This window comes from Spea bombifrons, chromosome 1, assembly GCF_027358695.1.
Source record: "Spea bombifrons isolate aSpeBom1 chromosome 1, aSpeBom1.2.pri, whole genome shotgun sequence".
Taxonomy (NCBI): domain Eukaryota; kingdom Metazoa; phylum Chordata; class Amphibia; order Anura; family Pelobatidae; genus Spea; species Spea bombifrons.
In genome coordinates this window covers 162,621,666-162,644,820 of record NC_071087.1, presented here as the reverse complement: position 1 = coordinate 162,644,820, position 23,155 = coordinate 162,621,666, and the positions used below count along the sequence as shown (strand labels likewise).

General features: G+C 50.8%; 1 protein-coding gene across 1 annotated transcript; it reads left to right on the top strand.

Annotated features, from left to right (window-relative positions):
* The first annotated feature begins 1,854 nt into the window (after positions 1–1,854).
* On the top strand, positions 1,855–21,952 carry ATOSB (atos homolog B). The gene is made up of 9 exons (XM_053448558.1): positions 1,855–1,892; positions 10,486–10,693; positions 11,102–12,399; positions 17,926–17,978; positions 18,354–18,453; positions 19,673–19,831; positions 20,457–20,525; positions 21,047–21,258; positions 21,591–21,952. The coding sequence occupies exons 3-9, from the start codon at positions 11,242–11,244 to the stop codon at positions 21,742–21,744; spliced, it is 1,905 nt and encodes a 634-aa protein (XP_053304533.1). The 5' UTR covers positions 1,855–1,892; positions 10,486–10,693; positions 11,102–11,241; the 3' UTR covers positions 21,745–21,952.
* Positions 21,953–23,155: the final 1,203 nt, after the last annotated feature.

The window sequence follows — 23,155 nt, the reverse complement described above, 5'->3', positions numbered from 1 at the left end:
AGATATGGAGCCGCACTGCGCCGTGGCGGTGTATATCGGTGATTGAGAGATGGCGCCGCACTGTGCCGTGGCGGTGTACACTCTGCCGCTCCCGTATACAGCAGTGGAGTTGCAGCATAGAGTCAGACTCTGCGGTGGACGGGATGTTCTGCAGATCTTGGGGCCACGTGCCTGCAGCTCATCCAGGCCTGCTCCTCGGGCTCCAGCCCTGTTGCATTCTGGGCTGCTTTGTAGTTTGAGGCCTACGGACTAGGATATCACCAGGATGTAACATGTAGTGGCGTGGCAGAGCCGGGGGCGACCAAGAACAACAGGAAAGGGTTAATGTGTCCTTTAACGTTTGTCCAACTGAGGTGGCGGCTCTATTAAATGTACAGAGAGATGAAAGGGTTAATGTTCAGGGGAGGCTGGCATTTCATGGGGTATGATGTGAAGCTGGCACAGAGGAAAGAGTTAATGCACCCACCCTTACATGGGCAGACATCTTCCTTAACCCCTTCAACCCTGGCAAGGAAACAGTTAATCAGGGAAGACCCAAACAAAAGTTTAGCATTCAGGGTGAGGGGCTTCGCAGAGGGGGAGGGGTGTGAGGGGAGGGGCATTATGGGGTAAATCTGAGAGGGGCAGGTCCTGCATTTCCCAACAACAGCAAAGTAGGATGGGGCTGGCGGATTCTGCCCAAATACCCCCGAGTGTCAGCAGCACCGGGGTAACCTGCAGGATGAGATGACACAGAACAGAGGGTAAGAGGGGCTGGGAGGAAGGGGTTAAAGAATACAAGAATGTGGGGGGATGGGGCAGAGTGTGGGTGGAAAAACAGCTGATTTGCGCCCCTGTTATTGTCTGTAAACATCACGTGACACCGTGCACTGTCCCTTTAAGAGCAGTGACCTTCTAGAGCCTTATGTATCAACAAAGTAGCGAGACGGATTCGGGCTTCCTTTGCTCTTAAAGGGGCAGCGCGCAGTTAGCGGGGGGGGGGGATGTACGGGATCTGATTTATTTAAGTGAACTTGGTAAAAGCAGTGCAGGGAACTGAGGGGTTAATATAGAAGTGATTCAATACATTACTGGCAGTGCTGGGGTTAATTCGACAAGGAGCACTGGAAAAACGCAGTGCAGGGGTTAATGTTGAATGCTGAATATGTAAAGACTGATGTACAGGGTAAGGAGGGAGGACGGTATGTTAGTGGGAGCGGATGGGTTAATTCTGCAAGCTGATCTGGTATCATAACGAACAATTCAGAGAGTTAAGGGTTAAAAAGGGTTGTATGAAAAATAGTTATTGTAGTGTAGGGGTTAAAGTTACTTCAAATGGGGGCGCTGCACTCTGCTGTGGGGATTTAGGGGTTAATAATGTGCACTACAGGGAGCGCAGGGGTTAATGCTGCTGGATGGAATGAGGGGTTAATAGCAGAAGGTGAAATGGAAGGCAGAGTGCTGCTGGTAGTGCAGGGGTTAATGCTGCAAGGTGAGCTGGGAGGATACAGACAGTGTCAGGGAGGCTGCAGCTTTGCAGTGGCATCCCTGCCCACCAATCGGAAAGGAGTGCCCTCGTCCAATCAGAGGCCTTCCTCTGCTTGGGGGCGTGGTTTTGGAGGGGGCGAGTACAGCTCTACAATCAGCTGGCAGGAGGAGTATCGGAGTGAGTGAGCAGAGGGGAGCCGGGCACGGATACCCCATCCAGCACTGGAGCAGATACCCCACCCCAGCACTGGAGCAGATACCCCAGCAGCTGCCCCTGGGCCACCCCGCCTGTCCCCCCACAGCTGCCAAGCCCAGGACCTGCGCACTCACATCCCCACGGTGCACTCACTGGAGTGCTTCCACCCCCAGGCGCCTCCCTGCCCCCACTCACACTCTGCCACCTGCCCCCTCCTGGAAAGTTTGGGGTAAGTCTGAGTCAGTGTTGCTTTGCTTTGAGGGAGGAGGCTTTTGCGGGGTTGGGGGTGACTTGCAGGGGAAGCGGGTGAGTCAGAGCTGTGAAGCAGGAATCCTCACTATGAAATGGCATCTAATTATTGGCCCTTGACCAAGAGGCTTGCAATCTGATGCTGACTCGCATCATGCTTTGTATGGCCTTCTGGTAGGATGGGGGAACGTGGGGTTAACCCTTTTGCTGCTGTGCTGTAAAATAGGAAGTCGAAATATAAAATTGCTTTCTTTGTTCGCCATCAAGGTGAGGGTAGTGGTTAAGTGGAACAGTCTCCCAGCAGAAGTGGTAGAGGGTAATACAGTGAGGGGATTAAACATGCATGGGATAGACATACGGCTCCTGAATCTAAGACGAGACCAACGACTGATTAAGGTTTGAGTCGTTACAGCAGGCAGTAAAATGTCAGATTCTCTGCTTGGGCCTACAGGCTTTGTGCAGTCAGAGGCTCCGTATTTAACCTGGTGGGGGGGGGCAGATCTCGTCTGCCCCGGGGGGCTTTGTGGGATTCCTGCTTAGAACTCTAGACCCTGCGAAGTATCGTAGTGTGTGCCCGGCGCGGTGGAGCAGCACCCGAAGCTGGTGGTTATGGGGCAAATCTTCCTGACTACTGCCTGGGGCAGAAATGTAGACGGGGGGGGGGAGTCCGGGAGCTCCGGGAGCTCCGGGCCACTATAATTCCTGTTAGATTGTAAGCTCACGCGCGGGGCCCCCAGGAGCCCGGGACACTGTGCCGGGTGGCAGCTCGTGGGCCGGCTCCTCTTCTCTCTGTATGTGTCTGTAACCCCCGCCCCCGGTATTTAAATTGTACAGCGCTGCGGAATATGTTGGCGCTTTATAAACGATGATTATTTTTAGGAACCTTAATAAAGATTTGGATTCTTTGCCGGAATCTTCGGAGAAGTTGTCTGTAACCCTTTGTTTTCTGTAACTGTGTTGGTGACCGTCTCAGCCAATCAGCTGATCCCCTGTGCGGGCAGAACAATGTTCTAATCGCTCCTGAGCGGCTCCTGCTCTCGGTGAAAGGCGCGTCGGTCGGCGACCGGATCGCAGTCTGAAGCCGCGGAGGGCTGGTGGCCCCGAGAAAGCAGCTCGTAACGTCTAACGTACCAACTGCTTTCCGACAATAACCTTTAGCTTTCCCAGATGGAGCCGAACAAGCGGCGGCGGCGGGGTGTCGGCGTAACCACGCGCCATCCGTGGGGCAGAAGTAGTTGAGACTCGGCTGTCATTCATAGAAGTCCCAGGAAAGATCTACGAGCGCAGCCCAGGTAGGTCCTCCCCGCGGCTGTCGGTGGCCTCTGTGCCGTCGTGTTGAAGCTTCGGACTCTTGGATTCCAGGACCGGATTCGCTGCGAGGTCTACGGCTTCTGTAGAGGATAGAAGTGAATAGAAAGTACGTCCCGGCCCAGAGCGTGGAATCCCCGGCAGTCGCCCGTTTCCCCGGCAGTCGGCTCCAGCGCCGGGTCAGGCTGCAGTTCCAGAGGGAAGCAGCGCGTACTTCAGACGTTACAAGCTGTTTCGTCGAGGCGCCCGGCGCGGATCCTTTCCCCAGCAGACGCCGTTCCGCCTCTGTGCTTAATATGGGGCCAAAGCGAGCGGCCTTCGCTGCAGGACCCATGAGCGCACGCTCATAGCTGATTGGCTGAGACGTGTACTGACCCCATCGACCTGTCTGCAGCCCGCTAGCTGCAGGGGGGTCTCGGATCCTCTCACCGGATCCTCCTGGTGTTCCTGGATGAAGACCGCCACGCACAGGGCTGCCCTTCGTGGTCTAGGCTCCGCCTACGCAGTACTCGATAATATAACACGGTGGACCTCGAGGGTCTCTTCTTTGCATGATTTTTGTTTGAATCTCGAGGAAAGGCTCTGTCTTCTCTGGGGCCGCTTCAGGCGAATCCATTCAGTGAAAGTGGGTAACAGTGTCGGGCTGATTTAACTACATTATACAGGGGGCCGGTCACTGATTTATCTATACATTATACAGGGGGCCGGTCACTGATTTATCTATACATTATACAGGGGGCCGGTCACTGATTTATCTATACATTATACAGGGGGCCGGTCACTGATTTATCTATACATTATACAGGGGGCCGGTCACTGATTTATCTATACATTATACAGGGGGCCGGTCACTGATTTATCTATACATTATACAGGGGGCCGGTCACTGATTTATCTATACATTATACAGGGGGCCGGTCACTGATTTATCTATACATTATACAGGGGGCTGGTCACTGATTTATCTATACATTATACAGGGGGCCGGTCACTGATTTATCTATACATTATACAGGGGGCCGGCTCGCTGATTTATCTATACATTATACAGGGGGCCGGCTCACTGATTTATCTATACATTATACAGGGGGCCGGCTCACTGATTTATCTATACATTATACAGGGGGCCGGTCACTGATTTATCTATACATTATACAGGGGGCCGGTCACTGATTTATCTATACATTATACAGGGGGCCGGTCACTGATTTATCTATACATTATACAGGGGGCCGGTCACTGATTTATCTATACATTATACAGGGGGCCGGTCACTGATTTATCTATACATTATACAGGGGGCCGGTCACTGATTTATCTATACATTATACAGGGGGCCGGTCACTGATTTATCTATACATTATACAGGGGGCCGGTCACTGATTTATCTATACATTATACAGTGGGCCGGCTCGCTGATTTATCTTTACATTATACAGGGGGCCGGCTCGCTGATTTATCTTTACATTATACAGGGGGCCGGTCACTGATTTATCTATACATTATACAGGGGGCCGGTCACTGATTTATCTATACATTATACAGGGGGCCGGCTCGCTGATTTATCTATACATTATACAGGGGGCCGGCTCGCTGATTTATCTATACATTATACAGGGGGCCAGTCACTGATTTATCTATACATTACACAGGGGGCCGGCTCACTGATTTATCTATACATTATACAGGGGGCCGGCTCGCTGATTTATCTATACATTATACAGGGGGCCGGCTCGCTGATTTATCTATACATTATACAGGGGGCCAGTCACTGATTTATCTATACATTACACAGGGGGCCGGCTCACTGATTTAATCATTCATTATACAGGGGGCCGGCTTGCTGATTTATCTATACATTATACAGGGGGGTGGCCAAACCCTTTCTGCAAGTGAAGCTTTCCAGGGTCGGCCCTTCATAATGTATGGTGAAGTTAAGGAGCAAAAAACCAATTCTCCCCTTAGTGAATCGAGCCCTCTGTCTGGGTGATTTTCCCGCTGCGGACACCGCACTGGTCTGTAGTTCCTGTATGGAATAATTAAGGCTTTGCTTGTGGCCCCCGAGGGCCCGGAGGTTTACTTCCTTGGGGGACTGTAGTTCGGTGGCAGCAGATTATTTGGATGTTTGTGTATGAAGAGTGTAGCGGGGGGCCGGTACCGCCTGGGGTCTCTGGGGTCACGCCGCCGATCTGCATCTCCGTAATAATTCTGAGCAGCCAGCAGCGACCAGAATCTAAACCCTACTCTGAGACTGTCCGTGGAAACTCGGGACAGCTGGCAGCTATATGAGTGACGTGTGAGTCACTGCAGACGCTCCTGCACTCGGCTCTCATCTGCCATCCTGAGCGAACGCACCCCGAGCAGCGAGGCCTCAGATAATAGACCGCTGGGGAGGATGGCCCCCAGGTGCCATTGGCGCAGGCCACTGGGGAGGGGGTGGCCCCCAGGTGCCATTGGCGCAGACCACTGGGGAGGGGGGTGGCCCCCTGGTGCCATTGGTGCAGACCGCTGGGGAGGGGAGTGGCCCCCAGGTGCCATTGGCGCAGACCGCTGGGGAGGGGGGTGGCCCCCTGGTGCCATTGGTGCAGACCGCTGGGGAGGGGGGTGGCCCCCTGGTGCCATTGGTGCAGACCGCTGGGGAGGGGAGTGGCCCCCAGGGGCCGTTGGTGTTTCTCCCCCCTCCTCAATTATAAGTTCTTGCCTCCGGGTCCAGCTGCCCTTTCCCCTGTTCTAGATCCCTTACAGAAAACACTAACCATGCGGTTCTAGAACTCAGCTGGGGAATTCCGGTCCGAATGCCTGAAATTAATCAGTTTTCATTTACGGTATTTTTTTTTCTTTTTTTCTTTTTTCAATATAAAAAACTTTATTGTAAGAATTTTTTTTTAAAAAATCACGTGTAGTCGCAGCATTGGGTTCATTATGATGTCATACTTCTTACAGATGATTTAATAAAATTCAGTTAATTGGCCCGTAAATGGATTCCTGATCGTTCTGGGCCGGGGTGAAGGTGGAGTTTATAAGCCTCTGACTGGGTACTAGGCTTTTAGCTCAGATTACAGCTGAACAAGAGACCTCTGAGGCTTTTTTTATTTTGGTGACTGAAAGGATTGACGCAGAGGTCACACCCTGCGTGGGGCAGACACGGACGGGTTCTACCCTCGGCTCTTGGGGGTGTATAAAGTTTCAGTGTAGGGACTGGGTGTGGGCGAGTGTTCTCCTGTTATTAAGGTGCTTGTGCAGTTACAATGAAGTTGGGAGTCATTTCCGTGAACGGGGAGAGGGGGTATTTCTTCGTTAATGTGTCAGGAGGGATAACTTAATGGGGAGGAATAATCATGCTGTTCTATGCCAATCCTGCTGCTGGTGGTTGAGAGATAAATAGGAGGCGGTGGTTTTGTGGGGTAGTTGATACTGTGCTTGGACACCCTTGAGCTGCCGGTTCAGCTTCCTCCTTTTACCCCTCTTATAGTAACCGTGTCTGAAGGGGTTTGTAACGCCGCGATTGGATATAAGATGGTTCTAATAATAAAGATCCCGCGTTTGTTACGGCTACGGGCCGTGAAGCTATAGCGGTTAGTGAAAGAAGAGCCTCGGGGAAGTCGGCGGGTGCTGCTCAGAGGGTTTCCCTGGGCGGCCGGTAGGAAGTGGTTTCACCAATACGGCTTCCGGTGCTCCAAATAGAATGCATACCTGCCAAGACAACTAGACTTCAGCATCAGTCCTGGTTGTTACCTTGTTGCAGGAAATACCTGGCCTGTCAGCGGCCCCCGAGGACTGGAGGTTGTGCCCCGGTCTGCATCCTGGTGTTGGGGGATAAAAATATCATCGTTTAAAGGGACACATACCCTGCCGGGTGATCGGCCCCATTTGGCCCCCGTCTAGTCGCCCGTCTCTCCTGCTGTAAAGACTCAAACCTTAATCAGTCGTTGGTCTTTTTTTAGGTTCAGGAGCTGTATGTCTATTCCATGCATGTTTACTACTCACTGTATTACCCTCTACCACCTCTGCTGGGAGGCTGCTGGGAGATTTAAAGGGACTGAGCAGCTTTATCTGCATTAAAGTACATATGATGGCTGGAGCGTCCCTTTAATGGCTTGTGTTACGGTGGGCTGCCCCCGCGCTCTGTATGTCACGGAAACCCTCTGTGTGGATTAGGGGGGCCGGGAACGCAATGCCGCCTCTTTTCTTTGCTTTAGAGGCGCCCTACCCGGGCTAATCCTGGAGAAGCCCCCAGTGACCTGGCGGAGGGGAGGTGCTGACCGCAGCATCAGTCAGCGATCGTCTCTTCCTCTGACTTTCAATTGGAATTTCTACCGATTGGTTAAATTATTGCATTAACATTTTTTTCTAAAATATCGCTCTGTATTCTTTTTTGCCCCATAATATAAAGTTTTCAGGCAGCTGCATATCAGCCGTTTGTATGATTCTCGCTCTGTTATCTGACCCCCGATCTACTAAACCACACCCCCGACTCCTTATCATACTGCCTGTGGGGAGCAATAGAATGGCTCAGTCTTAATCACCCAGCTTGACTCTGTGAGTAATGAAAGTCTATGGGGGAACGGACTTCATTAGCATCGCCATAAAGCATGAGGGGCCTTGTAAGAACATTTCAGAATTTTTTTTTTATTTATATGAATTCATCAAATACAGGAAAGAGGAATCTTAATAAAACCCACGTGTCGCACGGTAGTTGGCGGTACAAAAACCTAGGTAGTGAAAGGGTTAAAATGTGAAGCGGTTCCGGCATGCAGCACAACCGAGACCGAATGGGGTGTCTCCGCGTGCGGGGAGCGTTTACGTGCAGCCCGTGCGCGTGTAAAGGCCGAGCTTGCGCCTGTCTCTCGTCAAACTCCCATCTTTGCACTAAAACCGTATTAAGTCATAAGCTCGAGAATGTCCGACGTTCTGGGGTTTATTCACTAAGCAAAGAGTTGGTGAGAGAATCACAAAACAGACCAAACTAGCCGAGTCGGGATAACGGCTCAATCTGAGATTTTTCCAACTCGGCTATTTTGGCCTAAATTTTGAAACTCCTCAAATTCTCCTGAAATTTGCTCCCGTCGGTTACTGCCCCCCCCCCCCGTATTTGTTAACCCCCGCTATGCCGTCTCCCTCATCTACCTTCTGTAATCGCCCCGGACCCTGTATTGTAATGTTTTCATTTAAACTTGTACATACATACACACACACATTATTTATATATATACACACACACTCACTCACACATGCGCTTAATTTGATTTTGATTCTGAAATTTTAATCTGAAATTTCAAATATATATTTTTTATTTTGTATCCTTTTTTTACACTCACACTCACGAACGCACTCACACTCACTCTTGTAAATCTTTGGGGGGGTTAGCTGCAGGGGGTCCTGTAGAGGTTCCGGTGACCCTGGGCCCCGCGTCGCCTAGGGGTGCAGCCCCAACAAGCCCGGTCCCGAGGATGAGTGTGGCCCGTTGTACACGCTGCGGAATATGATGGCGCTATATAAATCTATAGTCTTGACGCTCCGTAGTGATGGGTGCAGCGCGGCCCCCGGGGGCCCTCCGTTTCTATTTAATCCCCAAGCTATTCCTGCACCGTGACCGCGGTTATCTCACCCGCTAGGAATTCCCTGTCTGCTCGCTGTGACTCGGCGGCCCCCGGGGGAAGGTCACAACCGGCTCCGTCTGGCCCTTGGGCCGCTTATTCCCCTCCCCTGGGGGTTGCCGCTGGGTAATCCAGTGTCTGCCGGTACATCGTATCCTATTGGGTGGCGGGCGTCCCTTACTGGTCCCGTCTGCACTACAGATCCACATTTCCTATGGAGTATAACTTTCAATTAACCCCTTTAATGCTGTCTTTCTACTTAACGATCCCCACTCCTTACTCCGCCCATTCTTTATAAAGAAAAGACTGCTGAGCACCTCGAAACTTATAAACTCCAACTGGAAGCCCCGGTTACTGCTCTGGGAGTGGGCCGTCACTAACCCTTTCATTTCCAGTTTCATGTCATACTTCTATAAAAAAAAAAAAAAATCTATTTTTATTTTCCCCTTCGGCGTGCCGTCTTCCCCTTTAAGGGATGAGGTCTCTTTGCTGTGTATAACTCACGCTCTCATTCGTCCGTCGTACCCCCCCAGCTGACGGCTGCCCCTGACATTTAGTTGCCCTCGGCTGACATCGGTGTAAAACTGGCGTTCCTCTGTTTCCATGCACCGGTTCTCGTCCGCTTTGTGATGGGGCGTACCTGCTGCCCTGGCAGTGCCGGGGTTAAGGGGTAATCTCACTGCAGAGTGCTGACGGAAAGTGCTGACCCCCGGGGCATGTCCTCGTGTGACTGGCGGCCCCCGCTTTTATTTGCCCAGCCGCGGTGTGAATTCATTGTGTTTCGGCTCACGCGTCTCTCCCGCTCTCGTTGACACCTCTCTGTCTGACGTCCGACTTTCTTTGTCTGGAACTTCCTTTCTTTAAATCTTGGATTTTTCACCCATTCCTTTGTTCCGTCGCCCGTTCCGCTCGTCTCTCCTCCGCCAGAAAATCCTCTCTGAATATTCTCAAGAAATCGCTAGTCTGCCCGTCCCCTTATTCACTAAAAGCTCGGATATTTGTTTTGTTCATTTTTATTGTTGACTTCTTTTCATTTTTTTATTAAATGAAAATGTGGTCCGTTGGTTTCCTCTGGCAGGCCATTCCAGGTTTCTACTACTCTCACCCATCATCTCGGAATCATGACCTCTGTTACTTAACATTTTAAGGACTTTTTTTCCATAGTTACTGTTCCCGACCTCGCGGTCTCCGGGGGATCACCGCTGTGTGACGGGCCGACCCGAGCAGTAAGAACCCGGCTTTCCGCGTAAAATGCAAACCTCAGCCAGTTGGAGCTCTTGAAAAGTACCCCACCGGTTAAACTATACATTATACAGGGCCGGCTCAGCCCTCCATGCAGGGGCAGTCTCTGGGGCGGGGTGTAAATCATTCATACTGCATAAGGAAGTCAGAAGATGAAACTGCAGCTCCTCACGCTCCAGCTTTAGTGAATTAAACCCCACTTGATACTTTGTATCGCACCAGTCGGAGCACTCTGTCCTGTAGAGCTTACAATCTAAATGATTTCGTTATTGGATATTCTGCTTCCGCCGAGGAGAATCGATCCCCCGACGTATCTGCAGATTGTATCCGCTGCATTTTCTCTGTCTTATTGAATGTTTGACTCTATTGATAATAATATAAACCGGCTCTTCCTATTGGCTCACGGCTTTGTTTGTTTGTTCTCAGGGTTCCGAGTCTTTCCTCCGCACCGGCTCTGGTTCCGCGTTCTCGAGTTCTCTCCGGCATGGTGTGGAGTATCGACCTGAAGCCGGATATCGTCTGCGGGTGTAGATACCGTCATGGCCGGACTCGCCAGCTAGATGTGCCAGGGGGGGAAAGAAGCTGCCACAGAGGGGGCATTTCACTGCCACGGGCAGCGCGGCAACGTACAGGGGTAAGTGGATCCTAACTATTAGTTGTTTGTCTCGTCTTAGATTCAGGAGCCGTATGCCTATCCTACACGTTTAATACCCTCACTGTATTACCCTCTACCACTTCTGCTGGGAGGATGCTCCATGTATCTACTACTACGTTAAAAGGGATACCCTTTTATATATACTGTGGAACACATCATTTTCTCAATATTCTAGAGGTATATAAAGAATAAATTGTGATATAAAGGTGGATTTGTTTATATCGAAGAACGCGATACATTTCTACGTTTTGTATACTTGGTGATGTAACGTTGTGATAAGTCTGGATTTATACGGTATAGTGTCCTGTTCTAGACTCCTCAGCAGCTGCCTAGGAGGAGGGGAACGAGGTCCTTCTCTAATTTCTTGTGTTCTCTTCTTGCCTCCAGATGTGGAGCTCCGTCGAGTCCTCGAGGTTTGTGTGAACCTCAGAAGCGAATCCCCTCTCGCCTCCAGAGCTCCGATTCCTCCTCCTCCTCCTCCTGCCGTGAATCCTCAGCATCTCCTGCTTCTCCACCCGGCTGGATCCATGAGGCACATCCAGATGGAGACCGCGTCCACGGAGGAGGCAGGAGCGGACGGCTGCCTCCCGGCAGATATCGCTTCAGCCGCCCCGGGCCAGCCTGGCTTGGTGGGCGGTGGGCCGGACCGCAAGGTACACTATCCTGAGAACGAGTTGAAGCTCCATAAAGTCTATCACGTCTCCATCACGTCTCCGCCGTCATCTCCATCGCAGGCTGGGCTGAAAACCTGCCACCGCCAAGCCTTGAAGAGAAGTCCGCCGCACCAGCTTCCCCCGGAACCCGCCAGGAGCCCAAAGAGAGCTCTCTGGGGACAGTCCCGTAATGACGGCCCGTATGGACAGTGTCATTTGGATGGAGACCGTCCAAGCTGCTCGAGTTTTGGAGAGGAAGAGGAGGACCAGGATACCTTCGAGGACGGGCTGCTTTCTGACGAGATGCCTTTGTGCGGCTCGGCTCAGCATTTCTCCCACAGCGGGCTGCATGTTATTGAGCACAGAGTGGAGGGCTTCCCACCCCGGGACCCTCTGCGCAAGCGCCTATTAGTCCATGCGCACCCAAACCTTGGCTGCAGAAGGACGGACGCCCTCTCGCCTCCTCCGTACACGTCTTTGCACAATAGCCCCCCAAGAGATAAACTGCTGGTTTCCCCCAAAGGATTGTCCGCACCCTGTGAAGACAATGGGGCAAATCACCAGGCTGAGGGGGCAACTGCCAGCCGCCGGCACATAATTGATAACGTCTTGCACAAAATTGCACATTCAGAGGCTTTCTTGGAAAAGGGCGTCCATGACCTGCAAGATGGTGGCTATTCTAATGGCGGTGGCATGGAGGCCGGGACTGCTGTAGATGAGATCGTGAAAGAACCGGTTACCCCGCGTGTGTCGGCTCAGAAGCTGCCAGATGGGGAGGACTTGGGCTGTTCGGATAAAACCCCTCCTGGGCTCGGCCGGCTTTGCCCCCCAGGGTGCAGCAACACGGGGGTGAAGCGGAAGCTGCTGCCGTCCGGCGAGGCAGCCGACTCCTGCTCCGAAGAGGAGGGTCAGAGCAAACGCTGGAGGCCGGGGCAGAGCTGCCAAGCCCTACACGGAGCCTGCAGGAGCACCGACTCCAAGGCTGCCCCCTTCTGGAACCATCTGTTACCAGCCGCCAGGAACCCCCAGAAGGTAAGGCCTTTCCTACGGTACCCAAGACGTGCGCGTTCTGCTCACAGGGTAATGAGAATAATCGCAGTTGCCCCTGGTATTAGTACGTGATATGCCTCGTTACCTTCTGCCGTTGGCACATGCGCCTGTCCTGTTACCTCAGGATTTAAACAAGTTACCCCTGCTCTGTTATTTCTTATTACGGTCCCCTCTGCCCTTTTACCGCCTGGTGGTTTTGCACACTCACCGCTGCCCCATTACACCCTCCTCCCATGTTTCATTGAGTCCTGTTAAAAATACACTAAAACACCCTTAAATGGCTTAAAGCAATGGCTCTTATCGCTCCTTTAATCCCCCCCCCCAGGAGCCGCTACTGAAAGCAGGAAGTGTACAGAAGTACAGTGCCGACGGGGGCTTTACTAGAGCTTGATTGCCATACTGTGTGATCGGCGACCTAATGGGCCGGTTGGGAGATCAGAGATCTCCTGTTAAAATGGGACTGGTTGAGCTGGGAGTGTTCTGATTGGCTGTCCCTGATCCTGTGTTTTTCTAATGGGGCAGATTTTCAGTCACACAGTCCGGAGCTTTCATATTCTCCTCTAATTTAACATTATCTGAGCGTCCCTTTTGGCTCTTTTCTCCGTGCTATATCACAGCTTGGAATCCCTGCTTGAATACAGGTGACTTAATTCAGAATATCTTTACCTTCTGATAAGTCACGTTTCCATTAGAAGGTATTTAATGTCTTAAGAGTCTCGGGGGCGAGTGCAGCACGATGGGCGGCCCGGTCCGGTCACGCAAGCATGTATAGCGCCCCCTGCCTATTCATCAGTTCACTCGCAGCCACAAAGTCGGATCGCCTCCCTTTTGATTTTGGGAAGTCATCTGAAGCTGGCTTGCGTCCCCGTCCACGTGTTGGCCAGAGACGTCTGCTTTTATAGACAGACATCTGTTTGCGGTTATGAGAATTAGACAGTCTGCAAACCGGGCGAGACCTCTCTGACTTATACCCTCGGCCGCGCCAGGCTAAGATTCCAGTGTGTTTTGGAGAGGAATTGTAGATTCCAAAGAGAGACGGCATCTGATTCATTTACAGAAATGCGCGCCGTCTAGGGTTGCACTTGCCACATTTCTTGCCAAAAAAATACCGGCCATGCTAATTTGAATAATTATATATGCGTGACATCACAGAAACATAATGTGCACCTACCCCCCCAATACAAATATTTCCTGTCACAGAAATATAATGTGCACCTACCCCCCCCAATATTTCCTGTCACAGAAACATAATGTGCACCTACCCCCCCAATATTTCCTGTCACAGAAACATAATGTGCACCTACCCCCCCAATACTTCCTGTCACAGAAATATAATGTGCACCCCCCCCAATATTTCCCATCACAGAAACATATGCACCCCCCCAACATTTCCTGTCACAGAAACATAATGTGCACCCCCCCAATATTTCCTGTCACAGAAACATAATATGCACCCCACCAATATTTCCTGTCACAGAAACATAATGTGCACCTACCTTCCCTCCCCCCCAATACTTCCTGTCACAGAAACATAATGTGCACCCCACCAATATTTCCTGTCACAGAAACGTAATGTGCACCTACCCCCCATATTTCCTGTCACAGAAACATAATGTGCACCTACCCCCCAATATTTCCTGTCACAGAAACATAATGTGCACCTACCCCCCAATATTTCCTGTCACAGAAACATAATGTGCACCTCCCCCCCAATATTTCCTGTCACAGAAACATAATGTGCACCTACCCCCCAATATTTCCTGTCACAGAAACATAATGTGCACCTACCCCCCAATATTTCCTGTCACAGAAACATAATGTGCACCTACCCCCCAATATTTCCTGTCGCAGAAACATAATGTGCACCTACCCCCCAATATTTCCTGTCGCAGAAACATAATGTGCACCTACCCCCAATATTTCCTGTCACAGAAACATAATGTGCACCTACCCCCAATATTTCCTGTCGCAGAAACATAATGTGCACCTACCCCCCAATATTTCCTGTCGCAGAAACATAATTTGCACCTACCCCCCAATATTTCCTGTCACAGAAACATAATGTGCACCTACCCCCCAATATTTCCTGTCGCAGAAACATAATGTGCACCTACCCCCAATATTTCCTGTCACAGAAACATAATGTGCACCTACCCCCCAATATTTCCTGTCACAGAAACATAATGTGCACCTACCCCCCAATATTTCCTGTCGCAGAAACATAATGTGCACCTACCCCCCCAATATTTCCTGTCACAGAAACATAATGTGCACCTACCTCAGTTCACTTTTATCAGTGCAGACAGGAGTACGGACATAAGGCTTTTTCCTCCGAGTCCACAAGCAGTGAGCTTGCACAGGCCGGCCGGTCCGCGGGCTCAGCCACAAACGCGACTGCCATGTAAGCATAGCGCTGCGCTAAAGGCTCTGGGCACTCCCCCTCCTGCCAATCAGAGGGTGCTCTAAATACCGGCTGTGCCGGTGAAATACCGGCCAGGTGGCAACCCTAGCACCTTCTCTTGGATGCGGGTGAAAAGGTTCCTGGAGCAGCCATTTTTTTTTATGTATTTATTTTAGGGGGGCATGGGGGGCAGAGCTTGGGAGGTAGAGTGCCACTCAAACTGGCAGCGCTACTGTGCATGCTCGCAATTCTGCACATGCTCAGTATGCGTTCCCCGGGGAATGTAATCGGTGTTACGCTCCCGCTGAGCTCTACCCCTGCTGGGACACTAGGACTGAGTGGCAATCTAACGAGGTAAATGATGATCTCCTCTAATAGAGGTCAAAGTTAACTGCGTTTTTAATGAATGGAAAACTGAAGAGGACGTGAGCCGGCTGTGGCTGCTGCGGCACCTCTTGGGAAGTGGAGCCGTCAGTCACTGTTCCGAATCAATGTTGTCGCGGCCTGCGCTCTGTCTACAAAGCCCCTGGTTTACCTGACGCGATAACGTTATCTCAGAGATATGAAGTGTGTTATGAAGAAGTGACCCTGAGCAGGCCCTGTATGATGAATAGATAAATCGGTGAGCCTGGCCCCTGTATAACGTATAGTTAAATCAGTGAGCCGGCCCCCTCCACTTCCCAAGAGGTGCAACAGTAGCCACAGCTGGCTCACATCCTCTCCAGTTTTCCATTCATTAAAATGCGGTGTAATGTATAGTTAAATCGCGAGCCAGCCCCCTGTATAATGTATAGATAAATCAGTGACCGGCCCCCTGTATAATGTATAGATAAATCAGTGAGCTGGCCCCTGTATAATGTATAGTTAAATCAGTGACCGGCCCCCTGTATAAAGTATAGATAAATCAGTGACCGGCCCCCTGTATAATGTATAGATAAATCAGCGAGCCGGCCCCCTGTATAATGTATAGATAAATCAGTGACCGGCCCCCTGTATAATGTATAGATAAATCAGCAAGCCGGTCCCTGTATAATGTATAGATAAAATCAGTGAGCTGGCCCCCTGTATAATGTATAGATAAATCAGTGACCGGCCCTGTATAATGTATAGATAAAATCAGTGAGCCGGCCCCTGTATAATGTATAGATAAAATCAGCGAGCTGGGCCCCTGTATAATGTATAGTTAAATCAGTGACCGGCCCCCTGTATAATGTATAGATAAATCAGTGACCGGCCCCCTGTATAATGTATAGATAAATCAGCGAGCCGGCCCCCTGTATAATGTATAGATAAATCAGTGACCGGCCCCCTGTATAATGTATAGATAAATCAGCAAGCCGGTCCCTGTATAATGTATAGATAAAATCAGTGAGCTGGCCCCCTGTATAATGTATAGATAAATCAGTGACCGGCCCCTGTATAATGTATAGTTAAATCGCGAGCCGGCCCCCTGTATAATGTATAGATAAATCAGCGAGCCGGCCCCTGTATAATGTATAGATAAAATCAGTGAGCCGGTCCCTGTATAATGTATAGATAAAATCAGCGAGCTGGGCCCCTGTATAATGTATAGTTAAATTGCGAGCCGGCCCCCTGTATAATGTATAGATAAAATCAGTGAGCTGGCCCCTGTATAATGTATAAATCAGTGAGCTGGCCCCTGTATAATGTATAAATCAGTGAGCCGGCCCCTGTATAATGTATATGTTTCAGGACACAAGCGCTGAGTATGAAGATCCAAAGTGTCTTTTTACGGAGTGTAAGCAGGAGGGCCCCGCGGTTCCTGCTCTCCTGCCCCCTCCACGCGCCGACTGCCTGGGTATTATAGGGCAGGTCTCATTGTGCCCCCACACCTGGAAAATTCCCCCCCCCGTGTCACAGGTGTGCACAATGCAGAACAGCCTACAAAGGGTCAGGTGCAAGGGGACCCGCGCAGCTATACATCCCAGCATTATAGGCAGAGTGGGTGGCCTTGGGCGGCGTGTGATGCGGCTGTGGGTTAGTTGCCCGGTGTGTTGGGGTAAAAAGTCAGAAGAAGCGGATTCGCTGAAACTTAAGAAACTTTGGGTAATGGACCCTCCTCTGCTGGTAGGTGGCTTTTAAACTGTGTGGATAACTGGATCGTTTTAGGTAAAAGTTACGGTGTAAAACTTAAAATACGCCTTCTTCTCCCATTATACCAAAACTGTAACACCCCCACCCCCACCGCGCGGAACTGTAACACGCGTTAAAGATGTAATGTAAAGACGTTTAATTTATTAAAAGGATGGTACATAAGTGGATCAGCCTCCCAGCAGAGGTGGTAGTGGGTAATACAGCGAGGGTATTAAACATGCATGGGATAGACATACGGCTCCTGAATCTAAGACGAGACCAACGACTGATTAAGGTTTGAGTCTTGACAGTGGCAGAAATGGGTGGATTAGATGGGGGGGCCGGATGGGGCCGATCTGCCGGCTCATTTTGTCCATCTTTTCGGCAGCCGTTTTTGAGACTCCTTCCAGAAATATGAGATAAAGGTTGTTGTGATAGATTTGCAGCAAGACGGGCGGACGGCCAACTAACCGACTCGGCAACCAGAACAATGTGAGGAATGTGCGCGGCTCCCGCTCCAAATCCGCTTCTGAAATAGCTAATTGTTATTAAATGACTTCTGTAGCGCCATCGTACTCCGCAGCGCTGTACAGCGAGAATATTGGAGGGGGGGTATTGTGCCTTTAGTGTGATGTCATAAGTCATCTGGCTCCTCGTGCCTTGTAGCTCCCCGGTCTACCTGCTTTGTGATTGGCTGAGATTCACTTATAGGTACTTTACATGCCAATCGAGTGCGGGCTGTTCCATCCGCTCACAAGGTTCAGGTGACGTCGTGGAGCCCACGTTCTAGATAGACGTTAATATATCAGACGCTATCACAGTAAAGCTACGGCGCTGTCTGTCTGTCTGTCCCGGGCAGTATTTTTCCTGCCCTCTCTCTCCCACCCTCTCGCTCTTTGTTCCAGCCAAATGTTTTCTAAAGGTCTTTTATTTTTTTTTTTATTTTTTTTTATTTTTTTTTTCCTCCCCACTGATTTCATTAAACTAACACGTCATGTTGCCTTTTGTATCAGAGCCCATCAGACTGCGCCCCCCGGAGGCTGAAGAGAGGACTGCGGTTAAAGACGTAAGCCCTGATCTGTCATTTTATTATTTTTATATATATATAATATATTTTTTTTTTTCCTACTAGCACGGAAATATATAATTTTTTGCTGTTGCTATGGTACCTATTTTTTTTTCCCCCTTAAGGATGTATAATTTGTGTGGTTACATCAAACAATAAAAAAAGGGAAACTTAATTAAACCCACGTGGTAAAAATGGCCAAAAAAGAAAAACATCAAACGGAAAAAAAAAAAGTTCAATCGTCGGGGTTGATCATTTCAGCTGCACCCCAAAATCTACAAATAGTTTTTTTTGGGGGGGGTTGCATAGGTCAGTTTAAGTGCTCCTTCAACCCCCCCACCCCTGATGACGGTAACCGCGCGTCTCTTTATACAGGAGATCTCTCCGCAGCCCCAGGAAAGGACCTTCGGGCAGAAGCTGCGCCGGGAACTGGACGTCTTCTTGTATCAGCCGCTCCCTGCTGGGCAACTTCGAGGTACAAACCGCCCCGGAGCTCATTCGCCATCCTCCCCGCTATCGCCATCCTCCCCGCTATCGCCATCCTCCCCGCTATCGCCATCCTCCCCGCTATCGCCATCCTCCCCGCTATCGCCATCCTCCCCGCTATCGCCATCCTCCCCGCTATCGCCATCCTCCCCGCTATCGCCATCCTCCCCGCTATCGCCATCCTCCCCGCTATCGCCATCCTCGCTTTATCCTTTAAGAAGATTATTTATGAAGCGATTCTCGCCTTAGGCGTTGAGATCTGTAATCGATGGATCCTTGCCGACCCTCGCCGCGTCGTCTTGCTGCCCTGGTTGGCGGTAGAGGCACCGGAATGCGGTGGCGGATCCTCTCTATGTGATTCCGGTCGCTGACCGGGACAGCAGGAAGCCGTTTTACCTGTAACCGCAATTAATTCAGTCGAATTACACTTTTTTCCAAAATCCTGCATGTTATTGGTCAGGTTTTGCCGGTGACGGCTGCCGGCTTAACCTCCCGTCGCCCGATTTAGTTTAATGAGCCCTTCCCGTTAGACGCCGCTCCCCCCTCGGCTCGTGTGATGGCGGGGGTGACGCTGCTCCCCTCTCGGCTCGTGTGATGGCGGGGGTGACGCCGCTCCCCCTCTCGGTTCGTGTGATGGCGGGGGCGACGCTGCTCCCCTCTCGGCTCATGTGATGGCGGGGGTGACGCCGCTCCCCTCTCGGCTCGTGTGATGGCGGGGTCACGCCGCTCCCCCTCTCGGCTCGTGTGATGGCGGGGGTGACGCCGCTCCCCTCTCGGCTTGTGTGATGGCGGGGGTGACGCCGCTCCCCTCTCGGCTCGTGTGATGGCGGGGTCACGCCGCTCCCCCTCTCGGCTCGTGTGATGGCGGGGGTGACGCCGCTCCCCTCTCGGCTTGTGTGATGGCGGGGGTGACGCCGCTCCCCTCTCGGCTCCTGTGATGGCGGGGGTGACGCTGCTCCCCTCTCGGCTCGTGTGATGGCGGGGGTGACGCCGCTCCCCTCTCGGCTCGTGTGATGGCGGGGGTGACGCCGCTCCCCTCTCGGCTCGTGTGATGGCGGGGGTGACGCCGCTCCCCCTCTCGGCTCGTGTGATGGCGGGGGTCACGCTGCTCCCCCTCTCGGCTCGTGTGATGGCGGGGGTGACGCCGCTCCCCTCTCGGCTGGCTGTCAATGTGTGAGGATACAGCAGGGGTCTCTTGTCTTTCTCAGGAGTCCGTGCTGAGGGGCCGATTTCCTCCGTCCGGTCAGATCGAAGGATTCACGGCAGAGATCGGCGCCAGCGGCTCCTACTGCCCCCAGCATGTCACCCTCCCCGTCGAGGTCACCTACTTCCATATCTCCGAGCACAGCATGCCCTCGCCTTTCCTGGTAAGAACTTTATTAATAGCTGGTGGGATTTAACACACTCGGTAGTAGGTAATAGATTGTAAGCTCACGAGATCAGGGCCTTATTCTCCTTCTCTACAAATATGTCTGCCTGGTCCTGCTGTAAAGACTCAAACCTTAATCAGTCGTTGGTCTCGTCGTAGATTCAGGAGCCGTATGTCTATCCCGCGCATGTTTAATCCCCTCACTGTATTACCCTCTACCACTTCTGCTGGGAAGCTGCGCCACTTATCTACTAGTAAAGTAAAACTTTTACATTATACATTTACAGAAAAACGCCATCAACTGCCAGAATCCCAAACATTTCAGTTATAAAAACCGGTGGAACGATTTCAGGTCCCTGCAGCTCGTAATATTATCTGACGTAGAGACGTAATCTCTGATTTTATCGACATTTCATTTGTTTTAATCTGTTTTTAAGCGGCCTGTTTAAGCACGGCCCTCCTCACCTGTTGCTTGTCCTGTCCTGCTTTGTACGGCGCTACAGAATATGACGGCGCTATATAAAACAATAACTAATAACAAGTGTTCTGATACTTTGTAACATCGTAACTTCGGTAAATCGCCCGGACTTCACTAAACGTTCCTGATTTTCCACTTCCGGTAGGGAGTCGTTGATCTGGAAGCCGTGGGCAAGAAGGGTTACAGCGTCCCCAGTACTGGAACCATTCAAGTGGTAGGTTGGGGGCACCGCGCCGATCCCCGGACTTCACCCCCCCCGTTACATTATATATTATTAATGTATTTTATTATTAATTTGGGATAAATATGTTTATTTTATGTAAATATTGCATCAGATTCGTGTTATTTGAACTGTTTAGGAAATAATAGAGGCCTCTGTGCTGGAAGATGAACCATTAACTCTCTGTCTGCCGGAATAGACTGGTGAACAAAAGTCAAACATTTAATTACAAATGTAAGGCTTACGTTCTGAAACGCCGAGTTAAATAATAATAATAATAATAATTAATAATGTATAATTAAATATTTGACTTTTGTGTGAAGTCCTGGTGTGCCTGCTTTTTATGATTTTACGAGATAAATGAACGAAAATGTGGGAGCATCGGGTGAGCGTCATTGCACTGGTTTCCATAGCGATTGCTCCAAGTTTAGAACCGTTCTTTTGGGATAAGGGCTATCGCTGCCCCCTTAGTAATTTAACTAATACAGGTTCCCGTCGCTGTGTCTCCTCCTCAGACCTTATTTAACCCCAACAAGACCGTGGTGAAGATGTTTCTTGTCACGTACGACTTCAAAGACATGCCACCCAACCACGTCACCTTCCTGCGCCATCGCATCTTCCTGGTGCCCGTGCACGAGTGCGGAGAGGGGGCTGCGCAGGAGTCTCCGGAGAGCGGGGCCGCCAAGGACCGAGCCAAAAAGATTCTGTGCTACCTCATGCACCTGAGGTACGGGTCGCCGTCCGGACCAGCCGCCTATCATGGTTCTCACGCCTTTAAAGGCGTATTATTCGTTTTAGCGCCATCATATGCCGTAGCGCTGTACAACAGGTACGCAGTCCATTTGCTGTTCCACAACGGACATTCCCTAAACCGGGTTCTGTTGTATACCCGACTGGTGAGGGAGCGCGTGCCCGGCCCCCACACATAGCTTTCCTTTCTTACTGGTGATGTAATGCGTGATGTCATACCCAAACTTACTGTTTTATTGCTCAGCAGCAATTCCCCCACTTTTTCGTTATTTTTCTCACTTTTATGTTCTCTCTTTTCTTGCTTTTCAGGTTTCACCGGTCCAAGTCCGGGAAGATTTACCTCCACGATGACATCCGCCTGCTTTTCTCTCGTAAATCCATCGAGGTGGATACCGGGATTCCTTACGAGCTGAAATCCTTCACCGAGTCCCCCAAGAACCCCAAATACTCCCCACGGCTTTGAAGGACGGGGAGCGGTTGCTGCGGGGGCGCCCTGTCCGCGTCCCCTCCGCTTTACCCTTCACACTCGCCTCTATCACCTGCTCGGCCCCGGACCCTGCGCTGGCGGCCCCGCCAACAGAACCACAGCACGGAACCTCCTATCTAGTTCTGCTTCTCGGACGCTGCGAGGACGTCCGAGCTGGAAATCTGTTTAGAAGTTTTTGTCCTGCTCTCCCGGACCCCTGAAAGCGAGACCCTCTCTGATAAATCTCCGCTTAAGAGGGGGGAACCGAGTTTCCGCTGTGTATTTAAGGAGACGATGTATGTGAACGTGATGACGATGATGTCCCTCTTTGAGGATCTAGAATATTTAATTAGATGTGGATCGCAGGCCCACCCTGCGCATGTTGGAATACATCGTTGGGTGGTCTCGGGTGATATCATGGAGTTCCTGAACTCTTATTACCGGTTGCTGAGACGTCCTAGAAAGGGTTGATTTCTGTTCTTTGCGTCGGACCTCGGAAGACCTTCCATCTTTTGCATTAAATGTTTGCGGTGGGGGAGGGGTGGGGGGTCGCCTAGAAACACAAAATTGGGTCGGCTGGTACTGGAAGACGGTGATCAATAGGCACGACCGCCCGAGTATAAATAAATGCCCTAGCTGATCCAATGTGGGTACTATCCCTTTGCGTAGAGGATTGTAGGGATTGTAGTCGACAGCTGAAAAAAGGCCTGAGTTTCCGTCTGATTTCTCTGCGCGGACCGCGAGGGGCAGAAAGCGATGACCGCCCCCCCCCCCGCGTGGAATCTGTCTGGAAGGAAAGCTGGAACCGCAGAGAAAGCCGAGGTCGTCGCGTTTGTTTGAAATCAACAAAAAAAAAATGATCAGCCGTTTCGAGATTGTGCCCGAATGTTACCGCTTTCTTCCTCATTTACCAATTCTTCCCCAAACAGGCGATCAACGCTTTGAATTCCACTGGGATTCTCAGCCCTTCGCGTTTTCAATGTATTACAGCTGCTTAAACGTCCAAAAATAACGCAAACGGCACAAAATGATGGCTGCCGCGTAACTTGGCCGATCGATCGATACGCTGCTGCAAAATTATCCCTTTTACCGGTCCAGACGCTGCCTGCGCGTGCGCTCGGTCAATCTGCTTTATTTTTTTATCTTTTTGTAAGAGCAGAAAATCCCTAATAACAAGAATTCCAGGAATCATCTATTCCCGCACCTGTGCCAACTCCTGGCCGTGCCAGCGCTGACCCCACTATGCTTCCAGTAGGGAATGAGCGCAGCAAGAATTTTTGGCTGTAGCCCCATGGGATTTTTTTTTTTATTTAATTTAAATTATTTTAGTCCCTACCCAATAATATTGCATCATCATAACAAAGGGTTTATTTTCATCCTAATTTTTTTTTTTTAGCTCCCCCCCTTT

Excerpts from the sequence above, each read along its gene's own strand:
- ATOSB (XM_053448558.1), top strand. The coding sequence starts at position 11,242 with ATGAGGCACATCCAGATGGAGACCGCGTCCACGGAGGAGGCAGGAGCG. Across the intron at positions 12,400-17,925 it reads CCGCCAGGAACCCCCAGAAG|AGCCCATCAGACTGCGCCCC; the intron begins GTAAGGCCTTTC and ends CTTTTGTATCAG. Across the intron at positions 20,526-21,046 it reads GTACTGGAACCATTCAAGTG|ACCTTATTTAACCCCAACAA; the intron begins GTAGGTTGGGGG and ends TCTCCTCCTCAG.